The sequence below is a fragment of the Ochotona princeps genome, chromosome 13, assembly GCF_030435755.1.
Source record: "Ochotona princeps isolate mOchPri1 chromosome 13, mOchPri1.hap1, whole genome shotgun sequence".
Classification (NCBI taxonomy): domain Eukaryota; kingdom Metazoa; phylum Chordata; class Mammalia; order Lagomorpha; family Ochotonidae; genus Ochotona; species Ochotona princeps.
Genome location: NC_080844.1, coordinates 7443319 through 7463903, shown reverse-complemented (window position 1 = coordinate 7463903; position 20585 = coordinate 7443319). Strand labels below are relative to the sequence as shown.

General features: G+C 48.9%; 1 protein-coding gene across 1 annotated transcript in view; it reads right to left on the bottom strand.

Annotated features, from left to right (window-relative positions):
* The window catches only part of FRMPD2 (FERM and PDZ domain containing 2), a 79259-nt gene that overhangs the window by 23961 nt on the left and 34713 nt on the right, over window positions 1–20585 (bottom strand). Inside the window, exons 13-19 of the mRNA XM_058671414.1 lie at window positions 18045–18201; window positions 12310–12526; window positions 8724–8827; window positions 7001–7093; window positions 4913–5020; window positions 4719–4835; window positions 1684–1889 (exon numbers count right to left, since the gene is read on the bottom strand). Coding sequence (XP_058527397.1) covers window positions 1684–1889; window positions 4719–4835; window positions 4913–5020; window positions 7001–7093; window positions 8724–8827; window positions 12310–12526; window positions 18045–18201 — 1002 coding nt within the window. The remainder of the gene's footprint in view (window positions 1–1683; window positions 1890–4718; window positions 4836–4912; window positions 5021–7000; window positions 7094–8723; window positions 8828–12309; window positions 12527–18044; window positions 18202–20585) is intronic.

Below are 20585 nucleotides of genomic sequence, written 5' to 3'. Positions count from 1 at the left end.
ATTCCCTTACCAAAAAACAAAAACAATTTATAAGAGAGAATGCTCACAGGACACATACAAAATAAATGTGCATGTTTTTCTCTTGTTCATCTATCTTTTGTTCTAAGCTTTCCTTCCTGCCCTCCACCCACCTAATGAACATAGGGTAAAAAAAAAAAAAGACATTATTTTCCAGTCCTGTCAAACCATAGTACTTTTATCTCCACAGTTCTGTAGACAAGCATTGTTACTTTCATTCACAAAGAAAAAAGAACAAATGAGTTGAGAGGAATGGGCTAACTAGCTTGTGTTAACCACAGTTCCTAGCAGGAATAAGGACACATGCTCATCCTAGGTGAGGGAGAAGCTTGTCCACGGCCTCTGTTCAAAGACTTTCAACAGTGGGAGCTGCTCCAAGCCCCAAGCTGACAGTCAGGAGGAGGGAGTGACCCAGGGAGTGGCTCGGTTCTCCTTGTAGCCCAATCATAGGATCTACAAGGGCTTCTTTGGACAAAACTGACCAAAGGATGGAGCTGACATATTCACAGAAGGTTGGCCACGCAGATCCTCAACACAGTGCAGAGACTGGGAAAAGGGTTTGGAAGAACCAAGGGAGACCACCCACCCGGTACTCAGACATCTGATGCACAGCCGAGCGGGGGCTACATGAAATCAAACCAGACTTGATTGACTTCCTCCATGGGATGCTTGTCAGGAGCAAATCTACTGAGACGGGGCCTGGCACAATGGCTCAGCAGCTAAAACCTCATCTTATGTGCACTGAGATCCCATAGGAGCACTAGTTTGTATCTTGGCTGCTCCACTTCCAATCCAACCCCCTGTTTGTGGCTTGGGAAAGCAACAGAGGATGATCTAAAGCCTTGGGATCTTGCACCTGCATGGGAGACCCAGAGGAGGCCTCTGGCTTCAAATTGGCTCAGCTCCAGCCATTGTATCCCTTTGGGGAATGAACCAGTGGACGGAAGATCTTTGTCTCTCTTTCTCTCTGTAAATTTGCCTTTCCAATAAAAGTAACTAAATCTTAAAAAACAAAAAACAAAACAAACAAACAAAAAAAACCAGAGGTGGCAGCTTAAGGACCAACAGAGATAAAGAATGCAAGATGCTTTGTTGCCTAGGCCTCACCTGGGCTGCTATTGATTTTGCTCGGGTTTACACTGCCAGAAACATCTCCAACTATAGTTGTCTTGCCTTTACCCATTGTTCAGTCATCCACAATGGAGGCCCAAAAACATTAAATTAAAAAAAAAAAAGTCATAGAAATAAATTATTCCTAGGCTTTTGGAATTTCTCTAGGATATTGTCGTTATCGGTCTGTCTTATGATTGTTGAATAGTTCATTTATAGATTAGCTTTATCACAAGCCAGTATGTGCAGAAGTATACGCAGCGTTTGAACCATCTGAGGCTTTCGGCATTCACTTGGGGGTCTCCTGAGGGTGAGGGAAAGCAACCAAAGCTCCAATTCAAGCCCTGAAACGCAGACACTACGCAGAGAGCTCCATCTTGGCTCTTCATGTTCTTCCACCTTACAGATGAACAAACTGAGGGCTGTAGTAGTTCAGCAACTCCCACCCCCCCAGTACGGTTCATCTGGAACAAGGACACGCCCAGAGGCGAGGCTGTCAGACTCCACACACAACCTGTTCTCCAAATTCTGGAAGATAGCCATGGAGGTGATTACCTTTAATGGCAGAGATGAGAGCCGAGACGTCAACCCAGGCATTGAACTCTGCACTGGAGCTATGTTCAGCTCGCCAACATTGCCACCCTGATCCTGCGTGTGTGACGGTAAACTGTCCTGGTGTCTGCTGCTCAGGAAGTCTGTACAAAAGAAGGCAGAGTCAGCTGTCCTGTTCCTTCCTTCACCCCGAGTACTGCTGCAGACAACTGTGAAAGCACATCAAGGAGAAGTCAATAGCTTGAGAAGACTGGCATCTGGTTGGCATCTCGACCTAGGGCACGGTTTTTCTCCAGTGACAGAAAGACCATTTGGCCCATTGGGAATGATGTGAATTCAGCACCTCATGGAAGGATATTGCACCAACGGTAGAGAAAAAGGAAGATTCTGGGTGTGCTTTCAAAACCTAAACAGAGCTGGTATAACTCAGTCACAAAACATTGGGAGTCACAGAGAGCAGATTTGGGCTGCTCTCCCTTAGGAAGCTCTGGTCACATGAAGGACATGGAGACAGAGACAGAGATAGATAGATGGATTGAGAGAGAGAGAAGAGAGAGACAGAGGATAAACAAATGAGATAGATGATAGCTACAGATGTGGATAATGAAGGATAATAGATTTGAAGACAGGAAGTGGATGATAGATACATAGATAAATGATACAAACAGATGGTGATGAGAGATGAGGGTGATAGATAAGTAGACAGATGACATATGGATAGATAGATAGATCTTCCCATCTTCTCACCAGATCCCACAGGAAAATGTTATCTCCATTCCAACAACAGAAATCAGCTCCGGCTGTTGCAACCATTTGAAGTGTGAACTAGTAGGTAAATGATCTCCCTCTCTCTGTCTCATTCTCTCTATACAACTCCTAGTGTTTGGACAACCCTCCGCCCCATCACATCAGGTCATCCTTGGACTATGCTGAATTGATCACCTGCGTCGTGACTCCTGACAACAAAAAATGTTTGGTTGGTGGCTCTTCCAGCAGAGAATGTGGAGGAAAATGGGTGGGTCGCTCAAAGATCTTGGGAAGAAGAACAGTGGGGATGTATGAAAATCTGACAAGGACAGAGAGCTGGAGGCCAGTGTTGTGGCCATGCTGGGGCTGGCTCCAGGGGTAGGTCTGAGCACAGAACAAAAGGCACATAGCCTTATCATCTCCCACCCTCCACTCATGACTTCTGGACCAAGACAGCTTGAAAGCCCAAGGAAGCTACCTAACAAGAATGTGTGTGACGCATTTACTTTTAACATATTGGTTACTCATTACTATGTCAATTAATCCCATAATGATGTAAATTTTTGCTGATGGTATGTTGGAGCTTTCAATTGACTGGTATGATACTCTGCTGGCTCTGTCTTCAGACCAGAGAGGGTATTCCTAAGAAGCCGTTGAACTTGACTGGACAATAAGATGCTGGACTCTATGTTTGGTATACGCTTGCAATGGGGGAATCTCAACTGAACTCGAGCTGTGGTTATGCAACTAGGTGGAGGAATCCACCATGGTGGGAGGGTTTGGGGAGGGGTGGGGAGAACCCAAGTACCTATGAAACTGTGTCACATAATACAATGTAATTAATGAATTAAAAATAATAAATAATTTAAAAAAAAAAGAATGTGTGATTCGGCCTGGCACGGTAGCCTAGCAGCTAAAACCCTCGCCTTGAACATGCCAGGATCCCATATGGGCACCGGTTCTAATCCCAGAGGCCCAGCTTCCCATCCAGCTCCCTGCTTATGGCCTGGAAAAGCCGTCGAGGACGGCCCAAAGCCTTGGGACTTGCACCTGCATGGGAAACCCGAAAGAGGCTCCTGGCTTCAGATCGGCACAGCTCTGACCGTTGTGGTTGCTTGGGGAGTGAATCATGAGATGGAAGAGTTTCCCCTCTGTTTGTCCTTTTCTCTATATATCTGAATTTGCAATAAAAAATAAACAAATCTTTAAAGAAAAAAGGACTGTGTGTGATTAAGAGTCTGTGTGTTCTTTGGTAGGCAAGGCGATTGGATACATAGGATTTGGGGATGGCTTGTGCAAAGCACTTCATCACATAAGGACTGTGTGATGTTCCTGGAAAGAAGCAACCTGTGAACCTGAACTTGCCATCAACTTGCAAGGTCATCCAACCACATAGCAGCGATGGTCTTTGATTACTAGAGAGGTCAACCTTATCCCCCTAAGTGCATCAAGCTCCCCACTCACCTTCCCACCAGACACACACACACACACACACACACACACACACACACACACATTTGGATACATGCACCAAGCAGGCACAGCAGACCAGTTAGGGAAGTGCACCATCAAGATCACTTGTCTGGGAGCTAGTACCTCGCATAGTACCAGCTTGATCCTCTGCCCGAGGTACAAGCATCCCACATGGATACAGGTTCAGGTTTCAGCTATTCCACTCCCTTTCCAGCTCCCTGCTAATACATCTGAGAAAGCAGTAGAAGGTGGTCCAAATGCTCGGGCCCCTGCACCCACTGGGGAGACACGGAAGAAACTCCGGGCTCCTGGCTTTGAACTGGTGCAGCTCCGGTTGTTGCAATCATGTGAGGTGTGAACCAGTGGGTAAATGATCTCCCTCTCTCTGTCTCATTCTCTCTATACAACTCTGCCTTTCCAATTAAAAAAAATCATTAAAAAATAAATATAAAGGTTGCTTCCCAGCTATTTAGATGATGGCCACACCTAAGCCCAGGCTACGTGGAAACGCTGCAGCTGCCACTAAAGGCGTTTGTGACAATCAGAAGGCCACCACGGTCCCCACAGGTGAGTGGGCAGAACAACACACACTGGGTGTAATCGGCCATGCTAAGATAGAATTAGAGCAGATGCCTGCAAGTCAGCAAGACTTGCTGCCACAGAGGCCATCCTGCCCCAGAAATGGCTTGGCATACCCGTCTGTACCACTCTGTTGCCAGCCACCACAGGAAGACGTGCGTGGACTCCGAGGTGCAGCGGCCCCTGGTGGTAAGAGGGAACCTCTGAGACCGGCTACTCTCAGCAGGGAAAGGCATTACCTTTTGACTGGGAGATGATTAATTCGATGGTGTCAGCAGAATTCTGAATCATCTTAACAGCCGTGTCGAACGTGAAACCCTCCAGAAAGATGTGATTCAAGGCTAGGATCCGCCCTCCTGGAGAAATGAACTGTGTCAAGGGAACAGCGAGGAAGGAAGTGCGGGTAGCGTTCCTGGCAGTTGGAGAACACTACCTGTTTTGATGGTTTTCGCCTTCTCTGCCGGTCCCCCGGGTATAATAGAGGATATAAAAATGCCAGGGTGAGTGTGGTGCGCGTCTTCTCCCTCCTTGATGACGAAACCTGCAACTCAAGACAGTCATGTGACTGATGTCACAGCTCAGAGTAATCAGCTTGCTAGCTTGAGCTCACACATATCGCAGCGCCGGTTCAAGTCCCAGTGCCGCCACTTCTGAGCCAGCCCCTTGCTAAGGCAGCTGCGAAAGCAGCTGGGCCCGAGTGCTTGGGCCCCTGTTGGCCATGTGGGAAACCTGGATGGAGTTCCAGCCTCTCGGCTTTGGACTGGCCCAGCCTGGACCTTTGGGGAGTGGAATCAGTGAATAGAATATCTGTTTTTCTGTTCCCCCCAACACACCCTCTTCTCCCAAGCCTTGTCACTCTGTTTTTCAACAACAACAAAAAATCTCCTGAGGATGGTCTTGTGGTATATCAAGTTAAGCTTCTGCCTGCAAGACCAACTTCCCATGTGGGCCCCGATACAAGTCCTGGCTGTTCCACTTCTGATCCAGCTCCCTGCTTATGGACTGAGAAAACAGTGGAGGACGGCCCAAGTACTTGCTTCCTGCACTGACAAGAGACACCCAGAAGAAGCTTCTGATTTCTAGCTTTGGCCTGGTCCAGCCCTTCCAACAGATAAAAGATATTCTCTCAGATAGATAGATAGATAGATAGATAGATAGATAGATAGATAGAGATAATATCCAATATTATAAAGGCAGATTTACAGAGAGAAGAGAGACAGAGAAATAGATCTTCCATGTATTGGTTCACTCCCCAAGAGGCCACAGCAACCAGTGCTGAGCTAATCCAAAACCAGCAGCCAGGAGCCTCCTGGGTCTCCCACTCAGGTGCAGGATCCCAAGTCCTTGGGCCATCCTCTGCTGCTTTCCCAGGCCACAAACAGGGAGCTGGGAGGAAAGTGGAGCAGCTGGGATACAAACCGGTGGCCATATGGGACCCCAGCGCATGCAAGGTGAGGACTTTAGCCATTAGGCTACCACGCTGGGCCCAAAAAATACATAAATCTTTAAAAAAAAAAACTGTGCAAGGATTCCAGAATTTTCCGCACCAAAGTATATTTCTCTTTTAATTTATTTTTTCCCATCAACTTTCCAAAGTGCCCTTATATAGTCTAGTAACTACGGGACCAGCATTGGAGGACAGCGAGTTAAGCCACTATCAGACTACGATACTGGAATCCCATATTGGAGTTCCAGGTATAGTTTCAGCCACTCTGCTTCCAATCCAGCTCCTGCTGATTAAGCGGGAGAGGAATGGGAGGTGACCCAAGTACTTAGAACCCTGCCACCCTTGTGGGAAACCTGCTTGGGGCTGTAGGTTCCTCACTCCAGACTGACCCAGCTTCAACCATTATCGCCATTTGTGGAGTAAACTATGGATGGAATGCCTTTCTCTCTGTGTGTGTGTCATGCTGCTTTTCAAATTAATAAAGCTAATCCTCAAAGAAAGAAAGTTTGTTACGTGATATTAGTAAAAAAAAAAATCTATTTTGAGCTTTCATGCACCCCAAATATCTATCAGGCCTACAAGAAAACTTGCCCTGGGTCTCCCTGCTGTTTTCTCCCTCTCTCATTTTTTTTTTTTTTTAGATTTACCTATTTCTATTAGAAAGTCAGTTATACAGAGAGGAGAGACAGAGAAGATCTTCTGTGTGATGATTCACTCCCCAAGTGCCCACAACGGCTGGAGCTGAGCCAATTCGAAGCCAGGAGCCAGGAGCTCTTTCGGGTCTCCCACACAGGTGCAGAGTCCCAAGGCTTTGGGCCGTCCTCAATGGCTTTTCCAAGTTACAGCAGGGAGCCGGATGGGAAGCGGGGCTACTGGATTAGAACTGGCTCCCACATGGGATCCTGGCGAGTGCAAGGTGAGGACTTTATTCTCCCTCTCTTAAAGGGGGAAAAAGGCACGTGAGAGCTGAAAAGGGCAAATTGGGACAACAGGACAGGAAAGAGTGAAACTGGAAAAGTGGCCCCACATGCTAAGCCCAGTGGAAGAGGCCTCACCTGCGGGGACGCTGCTTACCAAAACCACGGAGGGGATCGCGCCTCAGCGTCACGTGTACCACTTCTTGACCTGGTTCCACTGCAAAGCTTTTTCTGCTGTCACCTTGTGATGCTGTAAGTGGAATCATAGCACCATACTGTGCTCAAATTATGGGGCACATACTAAGGGAGCAGAGTCTCACACACACACACCTGCACATCCGTGCATACACATCCATATGCCATATGCACACACACAAACACAGGTGCACACACATGTGCACACACAGCACACACATGAACACCTCGGCCACTCACAACACACACATTTGCACATGTACTTCCAAAGAGAGTCAATCACATTAATATTCCAACCCACAGAAACAAAACACCAAATGCAGATGAGGGCATACAAAAAGCTGATGAAAAAAAAAATGGAAATAGAGCATGAGTTTATTCTGGTGCGGAAAAAGAAATGAAATCCCTGCAATTTTTTTCATAATATTCATTTTCCAGAAACTTTCTGATGTTCCTTCATCTGTGTTGATTGCATAAATTCTTTACACCACAAGAAATATAACTTTTAATGCTATTTGCCACAAGTCCCCTGGGTCGGCACCATAGATGGCGGGGCTGCAGGAGCAGGGGCCAGGATAGGCTGGGCTGTGGGATCCAGGCTTATCTGTCTTGGTCTGGAGACACAGCACAAGATAAACAGAGATGCAGAGGCCAGAAATGACAACCAAAACACCGTCAGACAGCAATGGTCTGGGTGTCCTAAAGCCCTTCCCTCAACAGGGAGCTTGGGGGACATTTAAAGCAGAATCCTAAGACCTTTTCCTGCAAGTGGGACTCCTGGGAGGGCTTGTCACCATGCATAAGGAAAGACTCTCAAGTGGCCACTGCCCAGTCATCCCTTGTCTCTCCTTCCCCTGGGACCAGGGTGGCACTGGCCAGAGAGCAGGAAGGAAAGAATGACCTGGTGGAGTCCAGATGTAGTCCCCAGGCATTGTGCTCATTGGAGATCAAAAAAAAATGTCACTTGTTATGGGCTCTCTCTGTCTTTCCATCCAACTGGGAACTCGCCAGAAGGAGGAATGTCTGCCCAGAGTATGTCTTCTGCTGAGCCATGCGGGTAGAGGTTCGGGACCCGTGTGAAGGAGCAGAACTGAATGGATAGTACTGTTTCCCATGTACGCCCCTCTGTGGCAGGTGCTCCTCCTCCCGGCCCAGAGCTCTGGAAACACCTACACCAGGCTCACTCAGTTCAGCTTCAGGCACCCAGCCAATGCCTGGCATGGACCAGGACAGGTATTCCCAAGCAGTGGCACTTTCAAAAATTGTCATAAAAGAGCAAGAAGCTGGGACAGCATAGTAATGTATCAGGCTAATCCTCTGCCTGCAGAACCAGCACACCATATAGGCACCAGTTCAAATCCTGGCTGCTCCACTTCAGACCCAGCTCCCTATTTATGGCCTGAGAAAGCAATAAAGGATGGCCCAAAGCCTTGAGGCCCTGCTCACACATTGGAGTCCCAGAAGTAACTCCTAGCTCCCAGCTCTGACTATTGCAGCCATTAGGGGAGTGAACCAGCAGATGGAAACTCTCTCCATATCTTTCTCTCTCTTTCAAGAAAAATAAATATTTTATAAAAAAAAAAAACATAAAGATAGATAACATGGTTGAGAAAGCAAAACAAAGTGATGGCAGAAGATGAAAAGCAAGATGACCCCCCCAACCCTGGCTGTGTCGTGGTCCCTACCCAGGCTCATGCTGGGAACAGGCAGCCCTGGGAGACGGTCAACACACATCGCTGGCCTCTGAATCAAGCAGACTTCCGGCAGTTGTTCCCAGCCAGGGCAGGGGCTGCGGGGAAAAGCCACAAGGTCAGATCAGGTGCCCCTAGGAGGGAACTTCCAGGCATTTCAGAGTGTGTACGGTGACCTAAAAGAGCCACATTCACTCCCTGTCACCCAGCACATCCACAACTGGACCCCGTCAGGAGCTGACTTGGTAATCAGAAGGCACAGGCGAGCTTGAAGGTCTCAGAGGACACACTACTATCCCTTCGTGGAGCCTTCCGCTGTCCACACCCCTGCACAGAACTTCATGTCCTCAAATGTAAACCAGAAGCCAACCCCCTGGTGCCCAGGTGTGTGAGGCCACCAAAGACAGATCCTCGACATCCAGCCCCAGTGCTTGTGGGGTCCCTCCTTTTGGCATCTGTCCTTGAGAAGAAGCCTGGCACACACATGCAGCTCTCCTACATAGGCACCTGCTGGAATCCAGCACCTGCCTGGGCAGAGACTCCCCCACTAGTCTTCCATGCCGAGATCAAAAACTTTTCTAGCAGGCATTCAGCTGGCCTCGGCTGAGTGAGCAGTGGTCTGGTACACCAGGAGTGTTCCAGGCACTGGGAGAAGCCAGATAGCATCATGAACAGAAGAGAGCGAGTGACAGAAGGAGAACAAAAGCAAAGCGAGGGGTGCTGCTTGGAGCCACAGCAGAAGCTGGGTCCAGGCTTCCAGGCCAGCCAATACTGTGTGATCTCAGTTCCCTTGGTTGCCACACTGTTGTCCTCAGCAGGGTGCCTGCCTCATCTCCTAGCTTTGCACAGCTGGGCCATGGCAGAGGAGGCTGGCATGGGTGGCTGCCCATGGACACTCTCACCGAGCTCTCAGAGCAGTGAGCCAGGGCTCTGGGCACAGAGCCTGGCACTGTTGGAGTGGGGAGGGGGTTAGAGGTGGAACTAGCAATGGAAGAACAGGAGTACTGAGAAGAAACGTTAGGCAGAGAGGAGGCTGTGGCCAAGGCCTGCATCCACAGTTTCTTCTGCCTCAGCTGTCTGAGGCAACAGGTTCAACCTAAGCTGGCTGGGAACCTAACTCAGAGTGAGGACCTGGACCTCAAGGCTTGGAGGATGGAAGGATGAATGAGGCTTGGAGCACCCAGCCCAGCATGGTTGGAGGGTAGATACCTTCTAGACTGGGCAGCGCCTGCCAAAGTGTCCTTGGCAAGGCACTCAAGCAGGAGAGGAGTACCGGAAAGCTCAGAGGCTGCAAGAAGCAGGTGGCCTTTGGAGTAAAAGAAGGCATTCGCTGTACCCCTGAATCAATCCCACTTGTGTCCACTTACATGAGGCGCTGAGAGAGTAATCAGGTTCATAGAAAGAAAGGAGAATGGAGGGAGGGTCTCAGAGACTGAGGCCAGCATAGAAGGAGGAGAAGTTTCCTTGCGAGCAAATGGCAAGAGTCGCGATGACGGCTGGTGGTGAGAGGACACAGTTATGTTGATAGACTAAAAATCACTGACCAGGAAACTCAAAGGCAATTGCAATGTTAAAATGTAGGAGCCACGTATCTTAGTATCTTACCACGATGCCCTACAGGGCTGGCATTGTGGCTCAATGGGCTAAGCCATCATCTACAGCATCAGCATACCATAGGGCCACTGTCTCGGAGGAAGATAAGAGCCTTCTTTCTCAGGGGAGTGTCCCTCTTTCCAGCTGCCTTCCCCACCTACAGGGACACCCCACAGCCCCATAGCAGCGACTTTCCCTCCTTGCTCACCCACTCATTTCTTTCTGACTGCACCTGCTCAAGAGCTGCCTACACCCAAGTCACTGGCTCAGCCTGTACCAGGGCGGAGGGAGCCATCTTCCAAGGGCCAGGGACTTAAAAGGGGGTGTCCTGTCATCCGTTTGTACATCGGTATTTCCGGAGACCTCTGCAGTGAAGTATTCAGGGCTGTGTAACTCTGGCACTCCTAGAGTCACAGTCACGCCAGATTTCTGAGATTCACACTCCTTTTCTGCTTTCTGCGAAGAAAAGTACCTGCCCTGTAAGATCTATGCTGGGCTGGATCCCTGGCAGGCTGCAGCAGGCACCACCGTCCTCATGTTCTCAAGACCTTGAGTCAGGGTGGGCAGGGCAGGGAGTGTGTGAGGGGCGAGGAGCTAAGGGGCTTCCCTGTGCCTGTGCTGCTGAAAATCCCATCCCTTCTGTGCCAACTTGACACACCCACTTCCCTGGATGCACCTGCCCCTCCTCCGTCATGTGAGAAGGCGCCTTGATGAACTCATGTGTGCTGAGTTCCAGCAGGAGATCATGAAACCAACCCAGGATCATCACACACACACACACCCCACCCAGGCTGCACCCCATTTGTATATTCAATGAGGACACCACCCCCTACAGGGTAAAAGGGGAGGTCAAGCCAGGGTAAAGGCAATTCTCTCTCCTGAGGTTGCCCACAACTGGTGTCTAACTGCCTTTCAATAAATCCTGCTTTTCAGCTCACCTATGTCTATGTCTCCTAGTAGACACACTGGGAGATAAAAACTTGGACCAAGGGTAGTTGGGGGTCTCTGAAGCTGGCCAGAGCTCTCCACCCACACCACATAATCCAGGGGTCCCTGCCACCACAGCCGCACCAGTCACAGCTTCTTTTCCCTCCACTGAGCAAGGAAGGGCTCCAGAGCGTCATACGTTTGGATGGTGACACTCCTGCCACAAGGGGCAAAGTCTCTCTCCGCATCTGTGGAATCTGCTGAAATGGAATATTTGCATCCTGAGAATCTGGAGCCATGCTTTCCTAAGCAGCACCTTGGGGGTGTGTGGGTGTGGGTCTGTGGGTGCGTTGGGGGGTTCAGTTCAAATGAACACTTGCCGAAGCCCATGTAAAACTCACTACCAAAGCAGCCTTTGTTGGCTGTGTGCTGCCTGGGGGAGCAGCCTGTGCTATTGATAGAACTTGCAGTGTAAGTGTAATCCAAGTTCCAGGCTATTTTTATAAGTCTGTCTGCATCATAATGTGAAGTTGCACTTCCACGCTCATTGCCTCCACACACCAATTAAAATTGCAAGCAGTCTTATGACAGGGAAAGTAGCATAGTAAGAAGGTTAGGAGGAAGTGCAGTCTCTAAGGTCAACCGTGTGTTCCAGTGCTTCCCCCTCAGTTTCCTGTACCGTTAAAGGGGAGGAATAATAGCAACATTCCACAGGGCAGTGAGGGGGTGATGACATGGATGAATGCTGAGTAGACCTTGGCTGTCATCTAGCCATAGGTTCACTGTACCTTGTTTATTTTGTTCACTTCACTTTTCTATCACCCCCTGGTGCATTCCCTACTGAAAGCCAAGAGTGGGTGGTGGAGATGAGACACCTGCCCTAGAGCGTGCAGTGCAGACTTAGCCCAGACCTGGCGTTCGGCAACTCTGCAATCCGCTCTCCAGGACCCATGAATGGTTTTTCTTTAGACACCTAACATCCTTAAACAATGTCTCCAGACTGGGACCACGCCACAGCATGAAGCACAAGACCCCAGGAGCAGGTGCATGAGTCTCTCACCTGCCTCTGATTCCCTCGGGTCCAGCATCCTTGCTGGCTTCCATGTGGCAGTTGTCCAGCGAGGCACTCAGCAGGCCCCCCGCGGGATCCCGCAGCCTGGGTGTGAACAGCTCCTGCTCTGAACACGCCCATCTCTGAGTCCAGGGGAGGAGTGTGGGCTGGGCCACAGGCTGGCATGCAAGACTCCAGTGGGCCTTTTGCACAGACTTATTCGGCTCTAAAGACAGGGGGAAAAGAAGATAAACAGATGCAAGAACAGGATGACACTTCTTCTGTTACTCATGAAGCAGCAACGCGTGGGGACTTCAAGTTCATGGGAAAAGGACAGAAGAGATAAGTTCAGCTGTACCCAAACCATATAGGAATCTGTATATACAAAGTATCTTCAAGAAATTCATAAAAGGCTCATTTTATATATGTGTGTGTATATCCCATACAGTTAAATATATATATATAATATATATTAAATTATATATCTCTCTCTATATATAGATATATAGATATAATTTTTAACTGCATGGGAGCTGGCATTGTGGCACAGTGGGTTAAGTCATCACCTGCAACACTAACATTTCTTATTGGTACAGTTCGAGTCCTGCCTGCTCCATTTCTGATCTAGCTCCCTGCTAGTGCACTTTAGAAAGCAGTACAAGATGATCTAAATACTCAAGCCTTTGCACCTACATGGGAAACTGGATGAAGTTCCAGACTCCCAGCTTTGACCTGGCCTGGCCCCAGCTGCTGCTGCCTTTTGGAGGGCAAACCAGCACACGGAAGATCTCTCTCACTCTCTAGCTTTGCCTTTCAAATAAATAATAAATCTTTGTTTTCTTTTAATCTCTGCGTAGATTTCAAACATCTTTGTACCAAAACAAGCTTCCTCCTTTCAGGTCTGTCTTCCCCAAAGAGTTTTCAGAGTGTCACAGCACAGATCTCCCTGTTTTCTGCACCCGAGACCTGCTCTTCCCTCCACGCTCACTCCTGGGTTCCTGTGGTCAGCACTGGGATTGCGCGTCCTCCTCATCAGTGCTTGCTGCTGAGGGAACGGACTGGAGGGCCCTCGGGAACAGACGAAGGAAGAAATGAATGCTCCTGTCCCCTGCAGCTCCCGGCACCAGCAGCCAAGGACCCTGCTGGATGAGCAACAACAAGAGCATTCAGGAACATTCAGGAGCTTTCCAGGAAGGTCAGACTCCATCAAGGCCTGAGGTTGAATCCTGTGCTCTTGGCCTTTTGGCAAATCCGCACTCACCAATGTGAAGGAGCAAATGGCCTGGGTGTCCCATGGACTCTGCCTTGCGGAATGGGATCCTCAGAGTCGACATCGGTTCAGCCGCCAACAAGATCCTATTTCCTGAGCTGTGATGTGTGTGTATGGTGCAGGACCCCTCCCTGACTCCTCTCATGCTGAGCTGATGACCTGAACTTGCACCTCTGCCTGTGAGGACCCCCACTTCCTTGCTCATCCTGTTCATGGAAGATTGGGACCATGTCACTGCATCACTGAGGTTAACAAGACTTTGTACCAACTTGGGCTTGCATTCAGAGAAAAGGAAGATGGAGGCTGGGTTCTGCCCATCTGGCCTCTGCTGAAGCCAGCAGGAAAGAGCTGTGCACATCTGCTCGCCCATTTCCAGATTCCTTGTGCTGTGTGTATGTGTGCATGCATGTAAATGTGGGCCATGTATGGTGTATATGTGCATATATGTGGTATATGTAGTTTGTGCATGTGTACTTGATGTGTACATGTATGTATGGTGTGTTGAATATGTATGCATCTACAGCATGTATGTTGGGGCATGAATTATATGTGGCATGTATGTGTGTGCTGTGTGTTTGTGTGTGCGGTGTATATGCACTTGTGATGTGAATTTATGTGTGTATGGTATGTGTGGTATATATAGATGTATGGTGTGACATGCTGATTGCATGGTGTATATAGAAATGTGTGGTGTGTGGAGATGTGTGGTGTGTACAGACACATGTAATTTGTATGGTTTGCAGGTGTACATATGCAAGCATGGTAGGGCATGGTTTGTGGGTGTGTGTGGTGCTTGCATCTGTATGCCCAGGGATACACCAAAAATGGAGATGGTATGGCTGTGCAGACCCAATTCGCAGCACAGGAAATCCACCTGGGGCAGACATGGGCTTCTGGCCACCAGGCCCATGGGCAAGTGACCTTTGACTTCATCGTGGTGGATACTCTCCCCTATGGGGGATAGTCTGGGCAGGGACAGTGGTGACCGCAGGGTCTCAGCCCAGAGAGTGTTCACAGGTTTGAGCCCTACAAGGATTGAGATTACAGGACTCAGCAGAGAAAGGATAGCCCTGAGGGAGGACCTGGGATGCTGAAAGAGCTGGGTTCCCAGAGAGAAGCTGCAGAACGCTTGGGCTGGAGGAGGAAGCCCCGTGAGTAAGACGGTGGCAGCTTGCACACTGAGGTCAGGAAATGAGACCACAGATGCTGGGCACTCGGCCCACCAAAGCAGCGAGTGCTGGCATCACCACTGGACCTCAGCCACCTGGGCTTCAGTGGGGGTGGACAGCTGTGCTTGGAGGCAGGAGAGCTGAGAGCTGGCAACCTTCTAGGGATGGGGAGGGATGCCAAGGACACCCCAAAGTCACCAGCCCACCCTGGAGATGGAACACTTCCTGTGTGCTAGCCATGGATGGCTCCTGGCATTGTGATGGCATCAGGGAATGTACATCTATCTGGATGTTCAGGGCTGAAGTTCAAGTTCATGACAGGAGACACCCAGAGAGCTGAGGGCCATAAGGGAGAAAGAACCAGGGCAAGAGCCTTGGCAGACAACCAAATCCACAGTCCTATAGCCCAGACTGGCTCACGGAAGTGCCAAGGGCACCCATGGGACCTCAAGGGCCCACTCTACAGGGCTCACAGATCCTGCCAGCTTTGGCTCCTCAACAATACACTTGCCAAGGCTCGGGCATCTTTTCTTCTCCCCAAGGAACCCAATGTAACAGTGCAGTAGTGAGCTTGTTGAGATAATTCATAACAGAATGGCAAAATAACATTTAGAAAATGTTCTCAACAAAGACAGGCAAAAAAACACCTATGTGGCATCATTTTATTTGCCAAGTGGACACAGATCAGTTCCATGGAGTTTGTTTAAGCAAGCATGCTAAGGAGCAGGCAGAAGAGCAACTTCGGGCAGGGGCGTGGTGCCCAGGAAAATGACAGGGCTTCAAACTACCCAGTTCTCACACTTGATAATCACACTTTTGAGGTCCAGAATTTAGGGAATGATAGTGCTGTAACACTGCAGATTAACCTGCTGCCTGAATGCACACAGGTTCAAATTCCTGTTGCTTCACTTCCAATTCAGCTCCTTGCTAATACACGTGGAAAAGCAGCAGAAGATGGCCCAAGGGAATGGGGTCCTGTGCCCATGTGGGAAACCTGGGAGAAGCTCTGGGCTCCTGGCATCAGCTTGCCCCAGCCCAGCTGTTGCAGCCATTTGGGGAATGAACCAGAAGACAGAAGATCTCTCACTCTCTCACTCTCTCCCACCCCTCTTTGTAACTCTGCCTTTCAAACAAATAAATATTATTTGTTAAAAAAAAAAATTGACAAGACAGAAAAATAGCTCTTCCCAAAAAATTGATCACAGTATCATTTTAATATCAAAAAGACAAAAGACAAACTAATTAAAAAGAGGAAAATGGCTAAGTAAATGACAGAAATTTCATACAAATCTCCCATTCGTTCCATATGTACACACCCCCCCATATGTCAATCAGTGCCCCTGGACTGCACTTCTGTTCAGTGCCACGATGAGGGGCAGAGGAAGTGCGTGGGAGGAAGAGGTCACAGTGGACATGCAGTGGGAGGATTCTGGGGGCCTCCAGGAGGAGGTAGCGTTCTCAGCTGCAAGAAAGTGCTGGAAATAGTGTTTGTAGACATTGCAGGAAGGGATAGAATAGTTAAACAAGTCCTTTGCATGCAAATAAATATTAGTTCCCTGCGTGCTTCTAAAACAGTGGATTTGGCAGTTTGTGGAAATAGCAAATCAAGCCTGGAAGGACTAATTTTGTGGCCTTTGAAACTGGGCAAAAACATCCATGGCAACAGCCTTTCACACCACGTCCCAGCCGGGGCGGGGAAGTCGGATTGTACGTCATGGATGTTGATCATCTACAGCCCGCTGGAGACTTCTTGGAATCAATACCCCGTAGTTTCAAGGGAATATTTCTTTGAGTCTATTCTTTTCTTCTAGTTTACAAATTAGAAGCTACCTTTGTTTTTCTTTTGTTTTTAAGATTTATTTATTTTTGTTAGAAAGGCAGATTTACAGAAAGGACAGACAGAAAGATATCCATCCATTGGTTCATTCATATCCACAATGGCAGAAGCTGAGCCAATCCTTAGCTGGGAACCAGGAGCTTCCCCTAAGTCTCCCATGAGGGTGCAGGATCCCAGGCAGGGAGCTAGATGGGAAGTGGGGCATCCACATGGGACCCTGGGCTTGAAGGGAGAGGATTAGCTAATTGAGCAATTGCATGATGCCCCCCTTTGTTTTCTGCACTTTCAAAAGCTCAGAGAATTTGTTACCCACTGATCCCAACCCTTGCACCAGCCAACCCCAGGACCCAGGAATCCAACTCCCACATGAACTGGCTGGCACCCAGCAACTCCCCCACAGGCAGAAGGCGCCATGGCTAGCCTTATCCTGAGCACTGAATGCTACACACAAAGCTAGAAACATTCCATGCACAAACCCACAAGATGGATCGGGTATCCAACAAAGGATAGGGAGGCCCAGAGAGTACATAGGGAACTTTCCCTCTGTCACATACGCTAAGTGCATGGTGCTCCCCGAGCAGCTGGGACTGTGCAGGTAAAGTTCCAGGTTGGAGTTTTTCCTGTGTATCTACCCCACCTGGGCTCCTTCTCAGAGGCAGATGTGCATTTAGGAGACCTGGAGTGGGACCCGAGGCTCTGCAGCCTTAGCAAGCTCCCAAGTGAAGTGCACACTGCAGGTCCAGAGCCCACACTCTGCCCATGAAGACTATAAGCTGCATAGTGTACTATTCCTGTCTGTAATAAGTAAGACGTCAAGGTCAGAGGCTGAACACAGCTGTAACAAAGCCAACACTACAGCCAAGCCTCTCAACCCCCAATGCGCTGGCACCTATGAAAGGCCTAAGATGGGAGGAAGTGGGCAGGTGCTGGGCCTCCAGAACCAGAAGTTCAAATCCCAGCCCCACCAGCAAGTAGCCAGTGTATAACTGGCTTTTTTTTAAAGATATAATTGGCTTTTTTTTTTAAAGATATAATTGTTTATTGGAAAGGTAGCACATCAGACGGGGGGAGAAAAGGAGAGAGAAAGATCTTCCACCTGTTAATTCATTCCCCAAAAAGCCCCAACAGGCAAGCTTAATCCAAGGCCAAAGCCAAGAGCCAGGAGTTCTGTCTGGGGCCTCCCACACTTGTCCCATCACCCACTACCTTCTAAGGTGCATTGGCAGGATGCCGGACAGGAAGCAGAACAGCCAGGATCCGAACTGGCACTCCCTAATGAGTTGTCTACACCACACACAATGCCTTAACCCACTTGCCACAACACCAGCACCCATTTGCATTGTATTTTTGTCATTACTGGGGGAATATCTAAGAATTTGTAGAAGCTTTGAGACCAACTATATCTACCTGTACCAATGATTTTATTTAAAATGTCACATGTATAACTGAGAATCCAGCACACACTTACCAGTGACGTCATGGGGCAATGGTCCGGAGCCCATCAGTGCGCTGAATGCATGCTGGGCAGAGCAGAGGCCCAGCAGATACCTACAGGTCTTAGCTGAATCGGCAGCAAACACGTGCTTCTTCCCAGTGACGCTGCTGGTGATGCTGAACTTCTTTCGCTGAAAGAAAGAAACCCAGACTTTCCTGAATACAGCCATGCAGAGAGCAACAGTACGCTCAGTCCCTGGGGTAAGGATCGCCATACCCGGACCATGGATGCCGTCCGACTAAGACCCCACGTGATTTCCTACAGAAAATCTCTTTCATTCACAAATCCTGTTTTTGTTTGTCAGGTGAGTGCTGTTTGCCAAGAGGTTGCACAGGTGAAAAGAACACGGAGTGAGCCGAGCACACACGTGGCTGTCCAGAAGGCGTGCATGCGATTCTCAGTGCGCATTAGGAAAGGATTCTTGCATTATACAAACACCAAGGAATCGCAGGCTCAGAAGGAAGCAGATCATGGCCAGCCTGGCTGGGGTCCCCGTAACAGGGCAGTGCTACCCCGAGTCCTTCTGACAAGGTTGGGCAAGCCAGCAGGACATCTGAGGGGCCGTCCCCTAACATAGACCTAAACGAATATTGCTGTGCAAACTTGAACCCAGACTGTTGATTTGTGAATGTAGAAAGCCTCCTCGCACCTTCCTTCCCCAGCACAGAAGTCATGATCACGGTTTCTGACCACACAGCCTGCCCACTGTGGTCTGGAATCCCATGGGTGAGTGGTCCTGATAAGCTGTCATTCCTATACATTCTCTCACCGCAGGATTTCCTCTTAATGTGGGGCGCACATTCAGGCCGTGCGTCTCGTGTGTCTTGCTGTTGTGTGCCAGGCTGCACTCCAGGGGTTTCACGAGGATTAACTCAGTCCATCTTTGTGGCTGTAGAAGGCTCAGGTGGGAGGGGAGAGTGTTTTCTTGTTACCCAAAATCTGCTGATGAGGAAACAGTCTGAGGGCCCAACACAATGGCTCGGTGGCTAAATCATTCCCTTGCACACACCAGGATCCCATAAAGGAGCTGGTTCATGTCCCAGCTGCTCCACTTCCCATCAGTTCCCTGTTTGTGGCCTGGGAAAGCAGTCGAGGATGGCCCAAAGCCTTGGGACCCTGCACCCGTGTGGGAGACCTGAAGATGCTCTTGGTTCCTGGCTTCAGATTGGCTCAGCTCTGGCTGTTGCGGCCACTTGGGGAGTGAACCAGCAGTGAAAGATCTTCTCTGTCTCTCCTTCTCTGTAAATCTGACTTTTCAATAAAAATGAATAACCCTTTTTAAAAAAAAAAACAAATCAAGAGTCCCCATAATGCAACAGGAATTGAGGTTATACCCCCAAGAAACACTTCTCTATGTTACACTGATTGCTTTTAAAAAACAGAACAGGAAAGAGAGAGACACAGAGGGCCAAAGCAGGAAACCTAGAACTAAATGCAGTGGCAGGGACGCAACAATTAGAACCATCACCCTTGCCTCCCAGGGTACTCTTCTTGCCTGCACAGGAAGCTGGAGTCAAGAGCCGGAGCCAGGTGGTGGAGCCAGACATTCCCAAAAGGGACACGAACATCGTAACCATCACTCCAAATCCTGGCACCCGCCCCCCACCCCACCTTCCACTTTCAATGCTCACGCACGAAACAACAGCATTTGTATAGCTTCTTGGGCTGAACTAACAAGGCTGTCTCTCCAAAGCTTCGTGGGCAAAAAAAACAAAATCATACATTTTTGAAAAATATAATTTTAAGAAGAGTAATAAAATATGAAGTTAAGGGCCCGGCGCAGTGGCCTAGTGGCTAAAGTCCACCTTGCACATACCGGGATCTCATATTAGTGCCGGTTCTAATCCCGGCAGCCCCACTTCCCATCCAGCTCCCTGCTTGTGGCCTGGGAAGGCAGTCAAGGACAGCCCAAAGCCTTGGGACCCTGCACCTGTGTGGGAGACCCAGAAGAGGCTCCTAGCTCCTGGTTTTGGATAAGCTCAACTCCAACTGTTGCGATCACTTGGGGAGTGAATCATTGGACAGAAGATCTTCCTGTCTGTCTCTCCTCCTCTCTGTATATCTGACTTTCCAATTAAAAAAAATCTTTTAAAAAGTATGAAGTCAAGAGAGACAATACTAAAGGTGAATTTATATGGGACTTGCAAATGACATCTCTCTTCTAGACACTCTATATTCCAGTAAGAACTGAGCTTGAGCTGTAAAAAATAACCTGATCACAACAAGGCTTATGCTGGGAAGGGCTCCCTGGAATCCCTGATCCTCTTTAAGATTAATCTCATGTGAGTCCCAGTCGCCCTAAGGAACTCCGTTCACACGAGCCAGAGATTAACATATGGGAGATCATTCCTCACTGCTTTCCTGCTGAGAAACTTCGCCAGTTAGCTAATTTTAGATGACTTAGTCTTTCTCGAAGTGTGTTTTACTTTGATGGACAAGGCAGTGCTCATGTGAATGGATTGTGAGTCTTGCTGAGCTGTTCTAAAGCGCACGGCTTTTACATAGTGTATCTTC